This window comes from Anguilla anguilla, chromosome 1 (assembly GCF_013347855.1).
Source record: "Anguilla anguilla isolate fAngAng1 chromosome 1, fAngAng1.pri, whole genome shotgun sequence".
NCBI lineage: Eukaryota > Metazoa > Chordata > Actinopteri > Anguilliformes > Anguillidae > Anguilla > Anguilla anguilla.
Window position 1 is genome coordinate 44,915,834 of NC_049201.1, and position 21,411 is coordinate 44,937,244.

At 43.6% G+C, this 21,411-nt stretch overlaps 2 protein-coding genes across 36 annotated transcripts in view; both read left to right on the plus strand.

Moving 5' to 3' along the window:
* Positions 1 to 2,374: 2,374 nt before the first annotated feature.
* dcaf13 (ddb1 and cul4 associated factor 13) lies at positions 2,375 to 16,514 on the plus strand. 2 transcript variants are annotated; one of them, XM_035405570.1, is made up of 11 exons: positions 2,375 to 2,747; positions 3,155 to 3,354; positions 4,534 to 4,641; positions 6,545 to 6,634; positions 7,003 to 7,158; positions 7,405 to 7,482; positions 7,562 to 7,644; positions 8,316 to 8,480; positions 10,087 to 10,222; positions 14,402 to 14,565; positions 15,797 to 16,514. In XM_035405570.1, the coding sequence occupies exons 1-11, from the start codon at positions 2,735 to 2,737 to the stop codon at positions 15,882 to 15,884; spliced, it is 1,281 nt and encodes a 426-aa protein (XP_035261461.1). In that variant the 5' UTR covers positions 2,375 to 2,734; the 3' UTR covers positions 15,885 to 16,514. The 2 variants fall into 2 exon arrangements, with proteins under 2 accessions (XP_035261461.1, XP_035261375.1); XM_035405484.1 differs by lacking the exon at positions 2,375 to 2,747 and adding an exon at positions 2,792 to 3,046.
* A 1,787-nt stretch (positions 16,515 to 18,301) lies between these two features.
* rims2a (regulating synaptic membrane exocytosis 2a) overlaps positions 18,302 to 21,411 on the plus strand; it is a 254,152-nt gene continuing 251,042 nt past the window's right edge. For 6 of the 34 annotated variants that reach the window (XM_035416437.1, XM_035416438.1, XM_035416459.1 and 3 more), the window contains exons 1-2: positions 18,302 to 20,010; positions 20,686 to 20,867. In XM_035416437.1, coding sequence (XP_035272328.1) covers positions 20,701 to 20,867 — 167 coding nt within the window. In that variant the 5' untranslated portion in view covers positions 18,302 to 20,010; positions 20,686 to 20,700. The remainder of the gene's footprint in view (positions 20,011 to 20,685; positions 20,868 to 21,411) is intronic. The other 28 variants (XM_035416436.1, XM_035416632.1, XM_035416596.1 and 25 more) reach the window with 14 other exon arrangements.

Here is a 21,411-nt window from a genome sequence, read left to right on the forward strand (position 1 = left end):
TGCGTTTCCTCTTTCAGTTTAAAATGAGCAATGACAGTGTTTCCAAACGTGTTTTTGACAATGTTGTCTTGATTATATAACCAAGGGCAAAGTATTCACACACATGAATTATTATTTTTTGTTTCTCAAAGAGTGGTAGAGCCTATGTTTGGTGGAACTGTCATGGCAGGCGCACTGCCGCTAGCCATCTTTCCCGAATATATAAATTCAATTCTGAATATATAAGTACAATTCCTGAATATATAAATTCAATTCTGAATATATAAGTACAATATATTCAGAATTGAATTTATATATTTGGGAATTGAATTTATATATTCAGGAATTGTACTTATATATTCAGAATTGAATTTATATATTCAGGAATTGTACTTATATATTCAGAATTGAATTTATATATTCAGAAATTGTATTTATATATTGAGGAATTGTACTTATATATTCGGGAATTGAATTTATATATTCAGAAATTGTATTTATGTATTCAGAATTGAATTTATATATTCGGGAATTGAATTTATATATTCAGGAATTGTACTTATATATTCAGAATTGAATTTATATATTCGAGAATTGAATTTATATATTCAGGAATTGTACTTATATATTCAGAATAGAATTTATATATTCAGGAATTGTACTTATATATTCAGAATTGAATTTATATATTCAGGAATTGTACTTATATATTCAGAATTGAATTTATATATTCAGGAATTGTACTTATATATTCAGAATTGAATTTATATATTCAAAAATTGTATTTATATATTGAGGAATTGTACTTATATATTCGGGAATTGAATTTATATATTCAGAAATTGTATTTATATATTCAGAATTGAATTTATATATTCGGGAATTGAATTTATATATTCAGGAATTGTACTTATATATTCAGAATTGAATTTATATATTCGGGAATTGAATTTATATATTCAGGAATTGTACTTATATATTCAGAATTGAATTTATATATTCAGGAATTGTACTTATATATTCAGAATTGAATTTATATATTCAGGAATTGTACTTATATATTCAGAATTGAATTTATATATTCGGGAAAGATGGCTAGCGGCAGTGCGCCTGCCATGACAGTTCCACCAAACATAGGCTCTACCACTCTTTGAGAAACAAAAAATAATAATTCATGTGTGTGAATACTTTGCCCTTGGTTATATAATCAAGACAACATTGTCAAAAACACGTTTGGAAACACTGTCATTGCTCATTTTAAACTGAAAGAGGAAACGCATCTAGCTAGCTAACTTAGCCAAGCACCTCAAACACCGACATCGCGAGTTATTCAGAGTTTAAGCAGCTCATCTGTACTCTTTGCGCGCTTTGGAGAAGCGCCTCAGGTTGTAAACAGGAGCAGGGAAACGTTCGCTTGGTTGAGAGCCTCGGCGAAATAGCATGCAGACCTCTTCCTCCGTAGTTTGGCGTGCGCTGGAACTTGGAATGTCATAAAATCAGTTAGCGAGCTATATGTTATGTTATGATTAGCAAATTACATTTTAGACAGCTAGCTTGTTAGCAAGCACATATTTGGATATTCAATGTTGAAACTGCAGATGCACGTTTATTTTAGTTGTTAATTGTAATTACAAAATGTATTGACGGACATCGCGACAAGCCTACTTAAGATATATCAGCTGATTTAAAAATGTGTGGGTAGTTTTTATTAGCGATGAAAACAAACAGCTCGGTAGTGAACTGAACACCATTACACAGGCGATCTGACAAGCAATATAAATCTTTATTAGAACAAGTACAGCACAAACAGCATGTCACAAAATAGTAACGGTAGTACAAAACTTAGTTCAGAGATATTTCACTTCGGTATAATAACATAAGTAATTTTGTGGAGCCTAACACATTGTACTTACATAGCATTTGCCTCCCCTGCTGACCGTCAACGTTAACAGAATCGCTTTTCCTCACAGTTGTCATTCATTTTCGGGACAACCGAGAGGAACAGAGACGCTGTTAACGGACAGCAGATGTTGCTTCACGCTACGAAAACACAATGGAGTCACCTCCAGAAAAGAATTTATGTTATGTCGAAGTGCAACATCTCTTTAATCGGCTAACTTGATGTGGTTAGCAAGCTAGCTATTTAGCTTTCTGGTGAACCAGAGCTAACGTTATACTTACCTTCATAACCGAATATAAACTTCTCAAAAAAGAATTTATAGCCCTTGTCCAGTTTAGACTGCTTAACGTTCACTGGCAATGCTTCGACAATGCGGATAACATCGGACAGTGAACTTTGGCAGAGCTATCAGGGACTGTGAGAACACACGTCGCTGTTTAGGCTCAATTTTTTGCTGGGAGAAATGGACTTGCGTCCGTAGCAACGGTAACCGGAAACAAAGTATCCCTACATCCGGTTTTGGTTGCCATCTTGTGAAATAGGCCTATTGCTCGTGGGCTACGAATATGTCTGATTTGACTACATTCTGGCCATCCTTGGAAGTTGCAACTTTTATACTGATCCCTTGATGCCTATAATTCACAGCAAGCGTTTCAGAATGTGAGCCCTCATGAAATGACTGAGAATATTGCAGTTAGTGAACTGCAGATATAATTTCTAAATCCTATGCGCTCGTGTGCTGTCCGCAGTTCTCTGAACTCTTTGCACTCCATTGACATCAGTTAAAAACGCAACATATCTCATTCAGTTATTTTTTATTTGAAGCATGAATATGCTGTAAAGGCCGAAAGTGTCATGTTATCAGAAGGTACGTAAACAGCGAGTTGCTTTCCCATGCCTAATTTAAACATGTTGTTTTACTCCGACTCGAAAGGAGGCAGCACAAATAAAGTAAGTGTGTTTTTCGCAGATATCGATGGTACATACATGTGACTGAATGTTGTATGAACGCATGTTTGCGGTAGGATATCTCATATTTGGAATAGCGGTTGAACACTTTAAAATATAAACTGGATCTCAACGCATGATAAAAAAAAATGAAAGTGAAGGTGCTGTGCAGAAATCCGGATGATTATGTTCGTGAAACAACGAAAGATATACAGCGTGGTAAGTCTGACTACGTAGCTAGCTGACCACGTAGTTATTAATCATCTTGCCTTTAATGTTAACTAGCTAGCTACACAATGAGCTAACGTGTCGATTTTGTGATTTCAGTCCCGAGGAACTACGACCCATCCCTCCACCCGTTTGAGGTCCCAAGAGAGTTCACCCGCGCTCTTAATGCAACCAAACTGGAGAGAGTATTCGCAAAGCCGTTTTTGGCTTCTCTGGACGGGCATAGGGATGGAGTGAACTGCATGGCTAAACACCCCACGAGCCTGGCCACTTTGCTGTCTGGATCCTGCGATGGAGAGGTGGCTACAACCGATGACTTAACAAACAAAAACAAAACACGTGGCTAACATTATCCGTAGTCCCACTGTACGCCTGTAATTTGCTGACCGCATGAACTAAAGCGCGTCTGTAGAAACATGAACTATGAAAAACAGTGTTGTGTTACTGGTTTCGTCAGTAGTGATTTAAATATGCTGAAGTGAAACCCTAACAGCTACTGCCAGTAGATTGACTGAACATCTATCTGAGGGAATGATTGAACAATTCAGGACTATGCAGTGCTTCATCAAGTGTGTCTGCACGTTACACAACACCGTCCGTTTTACTTCATACTTTTTTGTTTATCCATGGTTAAATCCAGTGCTTAGATTGTGTATGTGGCCTTTTGTTGCTGTTACCCTGTGTTTCAGTATGTAGTCCTATCTGCAAACTTGTCCTACCTTCGCACCCTTCATCGTTAAAGAGAACCGAGACTAGCATGTGTCATCACAAAGTGCTCATAGCCAGTTATTGCTTCTAGTAATTTAACGGCCAACCAGCCGAGCTGGAAGGTCATTACATTAGCGGATCACAAGAAGTGGCACAGGGTGCTGGGTTTGTCCAGTTCGGCAGAGGAGTTACTCTTGCACAGTGAGTCAAGGTATACTTTAATGACTGAAACCCATTGTCACTATGGCTAACTCATAGTGACGCACAACTCAGGATTCGGTTTTGGGCACTGGGGTGCATCACTGCACTGAGAGAGTGCCTTCACCAGATTCAGGACCAGGACCCTACGCTTTAACACTGAGTTCTGTCTCCCCTATCTTTGATAGAGAGGACTGACCAAGTTCAGAACACCCATTGACACAGTATTGATGGCAATGGAAATACTCTTCTTGGGCATTCTTCATTAGTGTCCATAACGAAGCATCAAACAGGGATATTTAACTGAAATAGGCCACTGACGCTTCATCGAATTAAGAGGCACAGAGGACAAAAGTGTCATAGGTGCTCGCTGAGAGGTTAGCCTAGAGAATCGATTTCATTCCCTTGCTGAATGTTCAATACCCTCTTTTTTGTTAAGGTTAAGTTTTCAGTGCAAATAGAACACTGGTGTTTTTCATTGTGGAACAGCATTGCCCTCATCTCTTGGTTTAGTTTTTTTCCCCCATGTGACCTTTGACTTCGGCTGAGGGTTGTCATTTTGTGCCGCGCAGGTGAAAATGTGGAACCTGACCAATCGGGAATGCACGCGGACGCTCCAGGCGCACGAGGGGTTCGTCAGGGGCATGTGCGCTCGCTTCTGCGGCACCTCCTTTTTCACGGTACTGCACTCGCCCGGCCCTTTTCCCTTCTCTCCCGTTAATGGCATGTTCCTCTCCTTTTCCCTTCTCTCCCGTTAATGGCATGTTCCTCTCCTTTTCCCTTCTCTCCCGTTAATGGCATGTTCCTCTCCTTTTCCCTTCTCTCCCGTTAATGGCATGTTCCTCTCCTTTTCCCTTCTCTCCCGTTAATGGCATGTTCCTCTCCTTTTCCCTTCTCTCCCGGTAATGGCATGTTCCTCTCCTTTTCCCTTCTCTCCCGTTAATGGCATGTTCCTCTCCTTTTCCCTTCTCTCCCGTTAATGGCATGTTCCTCTCCTTTTCCCTTCTCTCCCGTTAATGGCATGTTCCTCTCCTTTTCCCTTCTCTCCCGTTAATGGCATGTTCCTCTCCTTTTCCCTTCTCTCCCGTTAATGGCATGTTCCTCTCCTTTTCCCTTCTCTCCCGTTAATGGCATGTTCCTCTCCTTTTCCCCTTCTCTCCCGTTAATGGCATGTTCCTCTCCTTTTCCCTTCTCTCCCGGTAATGGCATGTTCCTCTCCTTTTCCCTTCTCTCCCGGTAATGGCATGTTCCTCTCCTTTTCCCTTCTCTCCCGTTAATGGCATGTTCCTCTCCTTTTCCCTTCTCTCCCGGTAATGGCATGTTCCTCTCCTTTTCCCTTCTCTCCCGTTAATGGCATGTTCCTCTCCTTTTCCCTTCTCTCCCGTTAATGGCATGTTCCTCTCCTTTTCCCTTCTCTCCCATTAATGGCATGTTCCTCTCCTTTTCCCTTCTCTCCCGTTAATGGCATGTTCCTCTCCTTTTCCCTTCTCTCCCGTTAATGGCATGTTCCTCTCCTTTTCCCTTCTCTCCCGTTAATGGCATGTCCTCTCCTTTTCCCTTCTCTCCCGTTAATGGCATGTTCCTCTCCTTTTCCCTTCTCTCCCGTTAATGGCATGTTCCTCTCCTTTTCCCTTCTCTCCCGTTAATGGCATGTTCCTCTCCTTTTCCCTTCTCTCCCGTTAATGGCATGTTCCTCTCCTTTTCCCTTCTCTCCCGTTAATGGCATGTTCCTCTCCTTTTCCCTTCTCTCCCGTTAATGGCATGTTCCTCTCCTTTTCCCTTCTCTCCCGTTAATGGCATGTTCCTCTCCTTTTCCCTTCTCTCCCGTTAATGGCATGTTCCTCTCCTTTTCCCTTCTCTCCCGTTAATGGCATGTTCCTCTCCTTTTCCTGCTGCTTCACCGCAGCCTTTGGCTTTTTCCCAGGCGGGGACAAATTTGGTTTTCGCCGAAGCGCTGTAAACAGGAACGGCCATTATCGGCAACGTCATCAGTTTTATTTATACCTCGCCTTTCCAAAATCCAAGGGCAGCATGGGTTACATGATAAAACGGGACATTATCAAAATGAAATGCAATATAAAAAAAATATATATAGCAGTACAGTAAAAGTACAACACCACAGTTAACTACAACACCGAGACACTCAACTAAAACATGACAGCCTCATTGTGCAAGTCTTTTGCTGTCTGATATTTATTTGCAATAAATTCTAAATATACCTTAGATGCTACAACATAAAAGAAACTTGTGTCCATGGTGTATATATTTTTCTTTGTTCTCTTTAATGGGGACCTTGGGCTGAGAAAGCCAGGGAAGGTCTTTGCTTGGATGTAGCAATAATAAATAATAATGATCATGTCAAAACTAATGTCGGAATTAACAATTACTACAAGACGGTCCTAATGTCACTAATAATTGTATACAAACCTTAATGCTGTTTCCAAATCAGCCATGCATAGAGTATGTATTTCATGCATGCTTGGTCACACCGTGTATATTGAAGCTGTTGATTCTCCCTTTGGAATGGGCAGAGGTCTGGTGTGTGAAATGAGCGTTTCCTGTGTGCCTGACTCTGGGTTACAGGTTGGTGATGATAAAACCATCAAGCAGTGGAAGATGGAGGCCCCGTCCTATGGAGAGGAAGAGGAGCCTCTGAACACTATTCTGGGGAAGGTAGGGGCTCGAGTGTAACATTAGCATATGCTTTCTCACATGCTCTTGTGGAACCTTTATGGCATATTCCCTGATTAAGGATCCCAATTTTTACATGAAGCGGGACTTTAATGTTAGGAAAAAGCTGTGTGTTAGCCTGTCTTCTTGTCAGGCTCATAAGTTTACAGTCCTATGAGCCTGACCAGGCTGGTAGTCTGTAGTCATGATCTTGTATATGTGCAGCTTCAAGTGGAGTCTGGAAAATTCTCCAGCCATACGTCTGTAAATGACTGATCCAGTGAACTCAATTCTGGTCAAGACTGCTATAGATATGCTTAAGATGCTCGAGCTGGATGACTGAGTTTGTGAACCCTGATCGTTCTTGGCAGGCTGTGTACACAGGCATTGACCATCACTGGAAGGAGGGCATCTTTGCCACATGTGGCCAGCAGGTGGACATCTGGGACGAGCAGAAGAGCAGCCCCATCCGCACCTTCAGCTGGGGGGTGGACAGCTTCAGCTCAGTTCGATTCAACCCTGTGGAGGTGACCTTCTGCACTTGTGCTCTCTTTCTCTCTCTCTCTCTCCCTCCCTCCCTCTGTCTCTGCCTCTTTTTCTTACGTGTGTGTTTGTGTGCGTGTATGCAAGTGCACTTGCGTTGCTTATCTGTGCATTTGGCAGTATGCTAGTGCTCGCCATTATACATCTCTGAGCACTTGGATGCACGCGCGTGTCTGTATGTCAGTGACTTGCTGTGCACGGTTTCACCGTTCCCTGCCGTTCTCCTACAGACACATCTACTTGCCAGTTGTGCGTCTGACAGAAGCATCGTGCTGTACGACATGAGGGAAGCCACTCCACTCAAAAAGGTGAACCGGAGTCTCCTTCGCTCTGTGGTGTTTAGTGTGTCGGTTTGTTCCTGACTGCACGACCCCATGTCCCCCACAGGTCATCATGAAGTTGAGGAGCAACACTTTGTGCTGGAACCCTATGGAAGCTTTTCATTTCACCTGTGCTAATGAAGATTACAAGTAAGCTACTGCAGAAGTTGGTTGTTATTGTTGCTATTGTACGCTCCTAGGAATTTGAAATGGTAGAAGTGAATGTATGCTCCAAGGGGTTTGAAATAAGTCACAGTTTGACAGTTTATAAAAGTTGACAGCCTTCATCTGTTTTTTCTTTTGGTCTGAACAGGTTGCTGATAGTACATTTTTGTTGGACGTGACAACCTCCTTTTTCTTCTTCTCATAGTTCCTGCTGGCTATATTTACAGTAGTGCCAGGCTCATCACTGCGTCAAGCCTCTTATTGTGGTTCAGTTGCATTCCATTACGTTACTGGCATTTAGCAGACGTTCTCATCCTGAGCGACTTTACAGCGGCATTTTTGCATAGTATCCACATTTACAGGAGCAATTCAGGTTAAGTGCCTCGCTCTGGGGGACAACAGCAGTGTCCCCTACCTGGGAATCGAACTTCCAGCCTTTATGTTACAGGCTCAGTTCCTAACCCATTCTATTACACTGCTACCATTTGAATCACTTGAATCGGTGTAGTAGTCCTTTCCAGCTCAGTGGGAGTCACCAGTCGAAAAAGTCATTTAAAATTTGGTCCTTCGCGAGGCTAGGGTCGGCGCATCCTGGCTTGGAGCCCGACTCGTTCCCAGGCTTGTGAGCTGACCCCTCTCCGTCTGCCTGCTTTCAGCCTGTACACCTTCGACATGAGGAGGCTGGACGCCCCCAAGATCGTGCACATGGACCACGTCTCGGCCGTCCTGGACCTGGACTACTGCCCCACGGGCACGGAGTTCGTCTCGGCCAGCTTCGACAAAACGGTCCGCATCTTCCCCAAAGACCAGGGCCGCAGCAGGTCAGTGCGCCCCCCCCACTCCCCTCCACCGGTCGCTGCTCGTTCCTTTGCTACAGTCCGCCCTCTGTCCGCTGCTCTATCTCCTCGTCTTGCTCCGGCTCGAGCAGCTTGCAGGACCTGGCGGGATCGATATCACGCGCCAAAACCAGCCAGCCTTCAACGCGTATCTTTTTATCCGCAAGTCCACACTGCCGTGCTTTGATTAATGGGAGGTCCATCCCTTTTGAATAATGCAGTTTTCACCTTTAGAGACGACAAGGGCGAGGAGGCCGGGGAGACGGAGCGTAGGACAGTGCTAGCAAGAATGGGTACATTTGGGCAGTCTGGCCTGTTTTAAAACAGGTTCTCGTTGTTTGAATTTCTTGAGCTGTTTGTTGGCCACTCTTGGTAATGAATGATTTGTGTGTTACAGATGAGGTTGACATGTGTTGTGGTAAGGTTGACTTCATATTATTAAATAGCCTGGCAGTGAGAGACTGAGTGACCTTGTGCATCTGCCCTGGAATGCTAGAAACCTAGCGTGCTGTAGAAAAGATTTCGGAACTGTTGTGTACCTGCTAAAGAAGCACTATGGCCGCCAGTCTGCAAAGCCCAAATTAAATGAATTGTTTAATGCAAGTGGTAGTGATCGGTGCATGGTGGGGGTATTGAACCTATCGCTTGGATTTTGTGGCTGTCCATTGATTTTGGTAGAGTGTTTAAGTGGCCCTGTGGGTGATTTGGTGGAATCTTCCAGTCTACTGAACACGGGAGTGTGTTAAAGGTGAACCCAGCGGAAGCAGGGATCTTGATAAATAACTAACTTAGTAGAGATAAAAAAAAAAAAAATTGTGGAAAGCGATGGTGATCCTTCGGACTAGGCAAAAGGCAGAAATGGCAGTGATATGTTTTCTGGGTGAAGTAAAAAATCAAAAGTTCTGGTCCTCGGTTTTTATTGGTTCGTGGTTTGGGCCTGGGACTGGTGGGATAGGGACTTAATTTTCTATAAAGACTGATATCATTTGAATAATTATCAGTAATGCACCTTGGATGATTTTGGCCCAAAGCATGTGCTTTTATGGAAAATATCTGTATACTGTTTGAAAAAGAATGGCTTAAAATATTGGGTTTTCCAGTTACAAGGTTGGCTTAATGCTAATTTTCAAACAAATACGACTTAAGTTTGAGTTTAAGTTTCTCGCAGAACCATGCATGAAAGTCTATTCAGAGTGTCAGTGTGGCCACGAGGAGGGCAGTTAAGGCCAATGGCAATCACACAGTGCCATCATTTTGGAATGGGAAAGTGAGAGCATTTACTGTATGGCAATATGCTGAAAGCAGTAAGTGCCATAAATATATATATTATTTATTTTATTTTATTTTTTGCTAAATTGTGATTTTGTTTACTGGGAATGTTGTTCCATGCAACGTGTCCTCTTTCCTACCCAATCCCCTGAGCACAATGCTGTTTGCTTCCCAGTCATAGTTTTAAAAATGATGCGTCTGTGTGGACGTGTGTTCTTTCGCGGTCTATACCTTATTGTACACGTAACCAGCATGTATTGAATCGCTATGGCGGTTTTTCGGTGAGCTGACAGCCGTTTCCCGTTTGTGCTTGTGGCCGCAGGGAAGTGTACCACACCAAGCGCATGCAGCACGTCATCTGTGTCAAGTGGTCGTCCGACAGCAAGTACCTCCTGACCGGGTCGGACGAGATGAACATCCGCCTGTGGAAGGCCAAGGCCTCGGAGAAGCTGGGAGTGGTGAGTCCCTCCTGTCCTGCTGCACTCTTCTCATCCTCTAGGTGGCGCCAGCAAGAAACGCACTTCCTAATAAAACGGTAGCCGCAAGTCCGTTTTCAGAGAGCGGAGCCTCTGTTGTCATGAATTAAAACTTGAATACTTGTGGTTTACCAAGGTTGGTTAGCTAGCTTACGAGGGACAAATTTAGTAGTGTGCAGCCTGCGATCAGGGTTATTTTTACTACCCAACTCAAAAGCTGTTCCAGACGCTGTATTGCTAGCTGTCTAGTTGGCTTTTACATACGATTTGTTGTTAATATTGAACGTTAAGGACAGACAGGTCAGGGGAATCGTGCAGATCATGCAGTGACCCCAGCTATTCACGTAAAAGCTGCTTACTTTTCTTGGACGTCTCTTCAGTTGGGTGGGACATTAATGAATAGTCCCTCTGTGTGGTGCTATAAGGGCCATAGTCGTGTGTAGCGTGGCTATGATGGAGTGGGATGGTGGCCCTGCTGCACAGCTCCACCATTCCCATCACCAGAAAACAGCTGTAATCGCTTGCGGTAGCTGGTGTTTCATCTCAGAATCTTGTTTTATCTTGTTGGTAATTATCCATAACTTATCTTGTCTGTTACGAAACCTCTGTTGACCATGATTAATTTTAGGACATGAGGTTGCGCATTCACTCAACTCACTTTTGTTGTTTTTTAAAAATGTTGATTTCAGGCTTCTGAAAGTCTTAGCGGGTTAGCCGTTTTGTCACATTCAGTTAATCCTTTCTTATTTCTGAGTTTTGAGCCTTACCTTGTTTTGCCTAGTGCAGTCCTGTCAATTTAGTAGTCATGCCTTAGGGTAAAAGGCAAATAGTGGTTTTCTGCGAATCGGTAACCTTCACATCAGAAATGACAGTTCCCCTCTCAATTCCTGGCTATAACTTAACACCCAAGCAGAAAATGCCAAGCCATGTCTGTAACACACAGACATAGTAAAATACTTGTAGCAGCACCAGTAGCTCATCCCACAGTGATCATTTATTAAATCATTGTTTGGTTAGTTTCTTGAGACTTCATTTTCCCAAACACGTTGGCTAGTTTGTCTTGAACATCCTTACGTTGTTAATATTGGAACATTGTCTTACATTGGGAATTGTCCTATATTAAATTAAATTAACTAATTAAAATTTGTCTGTTGGAATTGTCCTACCATCAGTTTACATGGTCAGTTGGTCTTTATATAAGGATTAATAAGCATTAATGCCTCTTCCTAATCTAACTCTGCTATAAACACCTACACCCCACATACTGTAAGGCAGGGCTATTTTGGCCCTTAAACCGAACCGCTTGCATTTAAAAACTCCGCTGGGAGACCATTATTGTCACACAAAACTGCTTTGAGGATTCAGCAAGATAAGTCATTTTGTTGGCCCAAGTACCAAAAAAAAAAAAAAGAAGAAAAAAAGCCATCGTCGAGTTGAATTATGAGGCGAAAACCTAAGTGTAATAATGGCTGCCTTCCCATCCGATGACTGATCTCCTCTCTTCCTCTACCCGGCCCCTCTGATCTCTCGCTCTTTATTCCTCTAATGTGGCCCGGCAGAGGATGGAGCTGCCAACTTTCGGCGTGTCTTCCTGCAAGTACACAAGGCGAGATTTATTTGCAGGGCCCCTGCGCTTAAGAGGGTCGGAACCGGCCCTGCTCCTATCAGCAGTCTTGAAACGGGCCAATCACTTAAAGCGAGGTTGCCGTGGAAATAATGAAGCATTAACAATCAAATCGTCCTCCGCGCTGCTGCGGCGGGGCGATTAATTAAGAGGGAGGAAGTGCTGAATCAAGAGTCCGTCCCGCTCCCTCTCTGGCGCGCGTCGCGGGAGGCTCGCCGATTCCGGCGGGAAATCCGCATCCCAGCAACCTGGGGGGGGGTTTGGACATTGGTATGTAGTGACCACGTAGCCCACCCGCCCCCGCCCCTCCTTTTAGTCTTAGAGTTTGCAAAACAATCGGAGGTTCACCGAGTTCTTTCAATACTTGTTTTGTCAGACTGAATGATTTCCTTTTGATTTTCAGTCGACAGGGATCCCTGTCTTGTCCTTTTCGCCGTGATATCGGATTGTTTTTCCTCCTTTAGTCTCCTTGAGATATTGCATGGAAGTAAAACCAATGGGCTTGTTGATACATTTAAAAAAAAAATAGTTCTTCTTCTTCTAGAGTTCATATTTAAGTGCTTTTGAAATACACATCATCCAAAAAAAAAAAAGGCAATTAGCCGTCAGAATGCTGAGTGGTTTCCGGAGACTTCTGACGATCCGACGGCCGCCGCCGTCTCGAAGTTGCCCCGGCCCGCCGCGGTCAGCGCGGGAGCGTAAAGGATTTCATAAATAACATTAACGGGCTGCCCGTTTCTGTCGAGGGAAGCAGCGCGATTCTACTGGGATCAGCAGCCGCGGGAGTTTCTTAAACAAATTGAGCTTAAGAAAATCGTTGCTTTTAATTAGAATAAAAGGCCTGAGAGAGCGGGCGCTCGAGACGGCGGAGAGCGGGGGAAGCGCCCCGGCTCGGGGATTTATGGGAGGAAGAGAAATATTTGGACCCAGACTCAGTCTGTTCCAGACCTTACTGTACGCCAGGGACCCGCCCAGGACCTCTGCCTTGAGTGTCTTAAAGACCCAAACTGACTCGTGCAGTTGAAAGGGGGAGTCGAGCTTTTATTTTTATTAGCCTTTTATTTTAGAAAATGTGTTATTAGCCCACAGGTATTGTGATTTTTATTTTATTTTTTTTCATTGAAGCTTAAGATTTTTGTTTTCTTTATCAAACTAAATTTTTGCTGGCTGCATCAAAAAAAAGGATGGCTTCTGTCGATTGTCGTTACTAATCAACTTTTCAGTCAAGGTGAGCGTCATCACAGTTTGTGAACCTGGAAAGAGGTCACTGTGAACTAAACATTGATTCCTCGATCATGAGCAGCGTTCACCTAGTTTGATGCCCTCACAGTTTTAGTATTTAAATGTCTGGTAGGTACAACCGAAGACATTTCCCTGTGGCTTTCTAGTATAAATACACTTTGGACCTTGTGGTTAATTTTAATGGCATCTAGAGCTTCAGGGGGGAAAAAGCATCAGCCAAACGTGGACATCAATTTCACTTTTTTGTAATGACATGATTACACTGGGAAAAAAAAAAATATATATATATACTATATTGATGAAAGTAGAGTGTTTCCCTACCGGTGTGCTGTCAGGCAAGGTCAGGTGTGCCGTGTGAAAAATCCTTCAAAAATTTTTTTTATGTTAAAATGAATTTAAAAACCTTAAATGAACAAATCCCATTCACAAAAGCCCAAATAAATGTCATTAAAATGCATATTACTTAATTAAAACCCCAAAAGAACATTTAGGCCTACTGTTGGCACGTCTCATCAATGTAAGTACGTCGCTCGCGGTTTTTTTCTGTCGACGTGGTGTGCCGTGAGATTCTGTAAATTTGGAAAGTGTGCCGCGGAAGGAAAAAGGTTGGGAAACGCTGCATTAATGAAGTAGTAATATATATTCATGTGCATGTTATGCCTTTTCATCGTTTTTTTCTTAGAGAAGAATAGCAATGACTAGCGTGTAAAATGACGCACGTACAATGGGTAGTTTTGCCTCTTTACACCCCGATTATGCATTCCTCTGCTCAGCTGACAGTACAAAAAAATTCAGAAACGTCTCTAAGTCTGTCTTTTGGCTTGCTGTTCAGATCCAAGAGGGCTGTGGGTGTAAATGGGTCAGTCAAAACCGTCTGTTTATGCGTCAGTGGAATTTCTTCTTCGCAGCAAAGGCCGGCCGACATTTTTCTCCCTCTCAGCAGCGCATTATGTAGGGGCAGATTAGATCTCCCCCAGCTTGGGCAGATGGCCCACACAATTTCACATAAGGTCACAGAGGTGGTCATTTGAGAAGTTTGCAGTTTAAAATGAGATTGCGCACTCGTTAATTTCGGAGAGACAGTTCTCAGGTTATACTATGGACTGCATTTATTAGTAACTCATACCTCTCGATGTACTGTGCGTAAAAGCGCGTTTTTCATTCCTATTGCCCAAGGGCCCCCGCACTGCCTGTTTCATTGACCTGGTCTAGCCTTTCTCAGCTGTGCGAACCGTGGGTCTCTCTCTCTCTCAGCGATGAGGAGCGCTTGACCGTCCTCTCTCTCGCCCCCTCAGCTGTCCCAGAGGGAGAAGGCCTCCCTGGACTACAGCGAGAAGCTGAAGGAGAAGTTCCAGCACCACCCGCAGGTGCGGCGCATCGCGCGGCACCGCCACCTCCCCAAGGCCGTGTACAGCCTGAGCAAGGAGCTGCACGTCATGAAGGAGGCCCGCCGCAGGAAGTGAGTGCGCCGCCTGTTGGCCATAGAAGCTGTATGGGCCCAGTGTCTGTCTGTCACCCATTGACTTTCCATGGGTTTGAGAAAAGTGTTTTCAAACCGCAGAAGTGCGGTTTTCGTCCTGCCGTGTTGTACAAATTGCAGCCAGAGAGTGTGCAGTAGGGAAAAGGGTTATACTACTCAACTGTTGTTGAAAGTGCTTTTTTACGGTTAGATTTAAACCTGGCATAGGTGGCACAAAACTTGCTAGTTTGTCAGTTCTAGTGACTGTAACAGTGTTACAATCACGAGTCTTGACCAATTTAGGCCCCAGTTATTTGTCCGAATATTTTAGATGTGTGGCTTTGTGTAGGCTAGTATTCTTACATACTCCGGACTTCCTGTTGCCAACGGGGTCAGTATTCCTGCCATGCTTTCGAGTACGAGCAGCTGGCCTTGCTTGGCATGACTGCAGTGAAAACCCTCCATTTGCACTAGACCTGCACTGGCCTCACTCCAACCATTAACAATGCCCTGTATAGTTCTCGTGTATTATCTGCAGTTGGAGGGCGACCTGCCAGTGTAAATCTGGCCTCTCCGTACACGCTCTCCAAATGAAAAGGCAAAGGATATGTTGCTTGTTGTTTGCACTTTACCCTCCAGTGGCCCAGCTGGTTTAACAGCAGTAATTTATTTGACCAAAGAAACTTCGCAGCCAACCCAAAACATTCTCAAAACGTTGCTGCCGTGTCGTGGCAATGCTATAACATTGACAAACCATTCCAGTAACATTGTGAGAACATTTTGTTTTGGCTGGGAAGTTTCCCTGTTCAAACACGCTACTCCTGCTATTGCTACTTGATAAATGCTATTGGATGGTTTTAGTACTGCTGGATAGATGCTGCAAATAGCTACAGTGTCTTTTGTGTCGGTTGGTATGTCATCGTAATGTCATCAGTGTTAACGCGTCATGTCTTATTCCAGTGTGTGGTTATCGACAAGCAATGCTGTATCACTTATGAATTATTATATTGCCCTTATGAAAGGACCATTCTTGTAACATTCTTTTATCTCATGACTGTGAGTATTAGGCGACTTTGAGAAGAGTTAAATGCACGTTCAGACATTTGCATACACTGCATCCTTAGCTTTTTTCAGATATTCAGACGAGGCCAACTGTAGCGCCTTGCGGTCATGACGTGAATCGTTGCGCACGGCGCTCCAGGTCACTCATTACCTTCCCCCTCTTTTCCAGGGAGAGGAACGTGCGCAAGCACAGCAAGCCTGGATCCGTTCCCGTGGTGACGGAGAAGGAGAAGCACGTGGTGACCGTGGTCAAGTAGAGCGGCGCGTGGTCCGGCCGCTCCCCTGCTCCCGCACGCCGGAGACCCTTAAACCGCCTTCCCAGAGACTGACCGGCAGAGTTGCCTGATTGGGCGAAAGCCTGCCCATTTGGGATACTTTTTTTTTGTTATTGTGCGGGGAGAGAAAACGGTTCACTATTTACAGATCTGGCAACACTGCTGACCGGAGCATCGGTCAGCATTGGAGTATACATTCTCATTGCAATATTTATAATGGTTCAGTAAAACAACATAAATCTCCCCCCATCAACCGTCTCCCACAGTTTTCATGTTTTATGTATGAAATCATCTCCATAGCGGTGACCGGAAGCTGAGCAAACCCACCATAAATGTTTGTGAATGTGAACATGGATATTTACAGAATAGTGTCATTTGATTTTGAGTTCTGCAGTTAATACTCTTGGTACATCATTAAAAGCTCATCAGTGGAACTTTGTAGAATAAGGTGGTAAGAATTAGAAAAAGAAAAAATAATTTGACAGCAGAATCATATCCACTCAGTGGTATAGATGTTCCTAAGGTCTGACCTACAAGTTCTTGTGGAGTCTTGTCGTGCTTTTTTATATTCTATATTTGATAAAATAAAACATCGATAAATACTCTTCTAAAGTAGGTGTGAATGGCTGTGCGAGAGTCGTGAGAAAAACAACAGCAATAACAGTTTTTGAATACTGTTATGAAAAGGAGTTTGGTGTTTTAAGCTGAGTTTTCTGCAGTGGAGGCCATTGGATAGTCAGTGTGGCTGAGGATGCATTCTGGCAGGTGGGATTCCGGCCTCCTCTGTGTGGAGCGGTAGGTTGTCTGTGTGGGTCCCACACTGCGCTTATGGAATCTGAAAGTGTAGGGACATCAAGACCGCCCTGGCAGTGAGATCCAAACCTGAAGCACAGACTTGCTTGCGTTAGCGTCAGATAGCGGTCGCCAATTAACTAAAGCAAATTCCTCTTTTTAGCAGAATTAAGTGGTAACATTTTCCTATCCGTTATTGTGTAAATGTGGATAAAATCGCTTAAATTCCATCCAAATTGCATTACAAGCTTATCTGTATTGTCAATGTCCAGTGCACCCCGGGAAAAATAATAAGGGTCATAGAAACTGTGACATGGAATTGTATGCTGGTGGAGTGAAAAATAGTATCTAATATGCTGGTGAGAGAGTACACAAGGAATTCTACACCATAGCAGGTAACAAGCCACCAGGAAGCAAGCTGGAAAAGTCACATATTCAAAGTTAACCTGCCCGGTAATGAGAACAAGAACTCTGACCTGTTCCTCTAATTGGTTGTGTTCTGGCCTTGTGAAATTACTGGAGCCTATCACACCTCTCCTTGCATTTCTGTCCCCGTGTGAACTACAGGTTAACGGTTGTGCAAGGACAATTGATGTGATTCTGATGTTAGTATGGGTGATGGCACAGAATGCTTGTCATTTAATGAAAGATTAGCCAATCAAGTTGGTAAAAGTATTTTAATGTACGCAGTTAAAATTTTTAAATTTTTTAAAATGTTGTAGATCAAGTGTGATATTTCTTGGAACTATTTTCCTTATGTGAGGTTATTTTCTATGGCATAATGTGTGTTGTGCTCTCCTTTTTTTGTGTGAAAAGTAGCCCATTGAGCAGGGGTGTCAAACTGGGGCCATAGTGTCTGCAGGTTTTTGTAATTTCCTTTCAATCAGCTGCCAATTAAGGCCTTGAGAACAAGGTCTGTGGATTCCTTAGCCAATCAATGACTTAAATGAAACACCTGTGCAGAGAATACCCCAAAACCCAGCAGAAACTGCATGCCTGCAGGACTGGAGTCAAACCAGAAGACGCTGCGGCCCTCCAAGACTGGAGTTAAACCAGCAGACACTGCAGCCCTCCAGGACTGGAGTTAAACCAGCAGACACCGTGGCCCTCCAGGACTGGAGTTAAACCAACAGACACCGTGGCCCTCCAGGACTGGAGTTAAACCAACAGACACTGCAGCCCTCCAGGACTGGAGTTAAACCAACAGACACTGCAGCCCTCCAGGACTGGAGTTAAACCAACAGACACTGCAGCCCTCCAGGACTGGAGTTAAACCAACAGACACTGCAGCCCTCCAGGACTGGAGTTAAACCAACAGACACTGCAGCCCTCCAGGACTGGAGTTAAACCAACAGACACTGCGGCCCTCCAGGACTGGAGTTAAACCAACAGACACTGCGGCCCTCCAGGACTGGAGTTAAACCAACAGACACTGCGGCCCTCCAGGACTGTAGTTAAACCAGCAGACACTGGCCCTCCAGGACTGGAGTTAACCCAGCAGACACTGGCCCTCCAGGACTGGAGTTAAACCAGCAGACACTGGCCCTCCAGGACTGGAGTTAAACCAGCAGACACTGGCCCTCCAGGACTGGAGTTAACCCAGCAGACACTGGTCCTCCAGGACTGGAGTTAAACCAGCAGACACTGGCCCTCCAGGACTGGAGTTAAACCAGCAGACACTGGCCCTCCAGGACTGGAGTTAAACCAGCAGGCGCTACAGCCTTTCAGGACTGAAGTTAAACAAGCCGACACTGTGGCCCTCCGGGACTGGAGTTTTACACCTGTGCCATAGAACGAAAATGAAGGTGCTGCTTGAAGTTGTATTATTTTGCCAATAGGGGGTGCTTGTCTCTCTGCATCAGTCGAACACTGTGCAGTAGGTGGTGATTTCTTATCAGATGGAACATCAATTCAAGGTCCTGACTTTTTAGGTCATTTAGAGTGCTGTGATACTTTTGTAATATAGGAGTGCCACCATCTTAGGCTCCTGAAAATTTCCTTGTCTTGTCACTTAACATTTTTGTGGTATTTCTTATGGTTCATAAAGGTTGCATCAATTGTGAAATGCCAAGTGAAATTTACTGATTATGAAATCTGAGAAAAGCATTATCCACACATGAGACTCGACAGTATTCAGAGCAAGAGTTCAAAATAGCTGATCATTTTGGTATAAACGGTCTTGAACACTTGAATGGGTCCAGTCGAGGTTTACCTGCCACATACATTTGTTTAGAATTACAACAGGAAACTAGTGCAAGCGTTAGTGTGATAAGATTTGGATAAGAAGACATAATCTTTTGGATCAGTGTATAATCTTGAGCATTCCATCTTGCTTGTAAACACAAACAATTGTGGTCTTTGAACGATGACGGATAATGCGTTGCTAGGGTTTACGTCTGAAACACAATAACATGGGTGGAAATATTCAGGTTCATAAAACTCCATTGTAAAAAAAAAAAAACCTTAAATAATTTAAGCAGTAGAAATGTGATCGTGAACATATGCGCACCACAGTATACCATAGGTTAGTAGCCTAAGGTACACATTAAAGGATGCGCTCCTTTTTTACGCATCTCTTGAGTCATAATTATTTTCAATCAAGCAGGATATCCCACAGCCTAACTTCTGAGCCTATTTGGTAGCTTACGTTAGAATATAGGCTAGGCTACAATGCGTGTGGTTTCTTTGCTCTTCCCAGCGCTGCAGAGGTTGAATTCTGTCAGGAAAACCACGCTGTTCAGTGGGCAGAATGATGGAGGGTTTCAACATGTGTTAGGACTAATAACACTAATTCACGTTGACATGGTTTGTCTCCAGGACTGGTTTACTTGAGGTAATCTATATATTGATAAATGGTTGATGCACCTTTCGTCGTCTTACGACTTATTTTTTAGATAGGTCGTAGGTCTACTTCGACTACCGTTTTATATGCTGTTAGTTCGACTGACCCAGCTTCGACTGCTTATCCAGCCCATGTTTTCGACGTAATCTCTCCTATAGCCTACTGTCAATGAACAAGCCTTAGTTCCTCTCTTCCGCTCCCGTCGTCAGGAGCCGCTCGGCTTTGCTCTACGTATTTCCATTGCTCCGCCCACCCGCCCCTTCGGGATTTTTTCATTGCATCCATTTTTGTGCATTTAAGAAATCTCCAAGAATTAACAACCTGGAGCAGACCGAGAAAGAGGAGGAGGAGGAGGAAGGACGCGAAAGAAAACAAACAGAAAAGGACTCCTCATTTTCAAGATGCGAATAACCTCTTCCTAGAAGATGACCGCGATGGGTTAGAAGGGATTTAACATGATTGCGAAATAAAAAGGCAAGAGTTTGTTTTATGGGCTACTGCTCTGGGAATGCATCATTGGATGAATAGTGAGAAGTATGTTTGGAATACTTACAGCCAGCGGAACTGATCGTTTCTTCAAAGAGATAAGGGGCATTTATCGGACAGCTTTTCTTTCTTATCCCCTCATTGAGGAATTGGGGTGTTTTGAAAATCCATTGTGTGAATCTTGCGATTCATATGGGTTTTGGCTGTTTTATCACAGTGTTCAATGATAGCATGGGCTCATTATTATTCTCGTATACAGTCTTGATGTGCTCCATAGTTCGAATTGTGAAAGAAAAGCACAGGTACTTGTGTCAACGTCAAAGACGCGGGTATGTTATGGATTATGTTAGGCTATGTTACATTAACAAGTGTGATGCCTACTTGCGTTGGTAGGCAATTCGAAGCTTACCAAAGTTGCGTTTCGTTAAGTTGCCCTTTTGCTCATTATTGATCATACACATAGGTCATTTATATGGACGTGTGTGTGTATTGAGGTAAAATGCATTAATCAATAGCTACTGTGTCAGTTTTAGAGTTCCGGGTGGTTTCAATCCCCTATTCTCCCGCGCACTCTAGTTTTCGGAAGATATCAACTGTTTTGTATGCGTACTTTTTTCAATTAAATTAAGTTTATTCTATTGCTGGTTGTTGATTTTTTTTTAGCAATTGTATCTGAAGATGTCGGCTCCGCTCGGGCCCCGGGGCGGCCCGGCCGCTCCTCCTGCGGCTGCTCACCTACCAGAGGTGCCGGACCTCAGTCATCTAACAGAGGAGGAGAGAAAGATCATCCTCGGCGTCATGGACCGACAGAAGAAAGAAGATGAAAAGGAACAGTCCATGTTAAAGTAAGCTTTGTTCAAAATCTACAAATGTTGAAGTGAAAGAGAGAACAGATGCGCTATGCGCTGGCATAGCCGAAGTAAGTTGTGTCGCTTGATATCCACAATGCAGTGATACTTCGTGGAATTACTGGCGTGTGATAGGCTACTTGAATGTTTCAAACACGTATAAATAGTCGCCTACCTTAGAATGCTCAGAGTATGTTATTGTTCTTCCTTATATCTCGAAATCCAATATGGCTGCATAAATGTATAGTCAGATTTATTCTGAATATTTTAAATGTACAGTAAACACCGCGGCGAGATTGGGAATTATTAAACCGTACAGCAAAGCTTCCCAGTAGTTTTATTGTTCGTGCCGATGCGCTGTCATTAGATGTAATTATCATTTTTGGAATCCGATAATATACAGGCGTGTGCATTAGTTCTGCTGGTATACGGCTTTTTATTCCCGGCTAGTCTGCTTTTCACTACGGGCCTAGTTAGTCTGTTAGCTTTGGGTTGTGTTAACCACGGCCGCCATCTTCGCTTAAAAAAATCTTACCGACTC

Excerpts from the sequence above, each read along its gene's own strand:
- dcaf13 (XM_035405484.1), top strand. The coding sequence starts at position 2,977 with ATGAAAGTGAAGGTGCTGTGCAGAAATCCGGATGATTATGTTCGTGAA. Across the intron at positions 6,635-7,002 it reads TGAACACTATTCTGGGGAAG|GCTGTGTACACAGGCATTGA; the intron begins GTAGGGGCTCGA and ends CGTTCTTGGCAG. Across the intron at positions 7,645-8,315 it reads TGTGCTAATGAAGATTACAA|CCTGTACACCTTCGACATGA; the intron begins GTAAGCTACTGC and ends GCCTGCTTTCAG.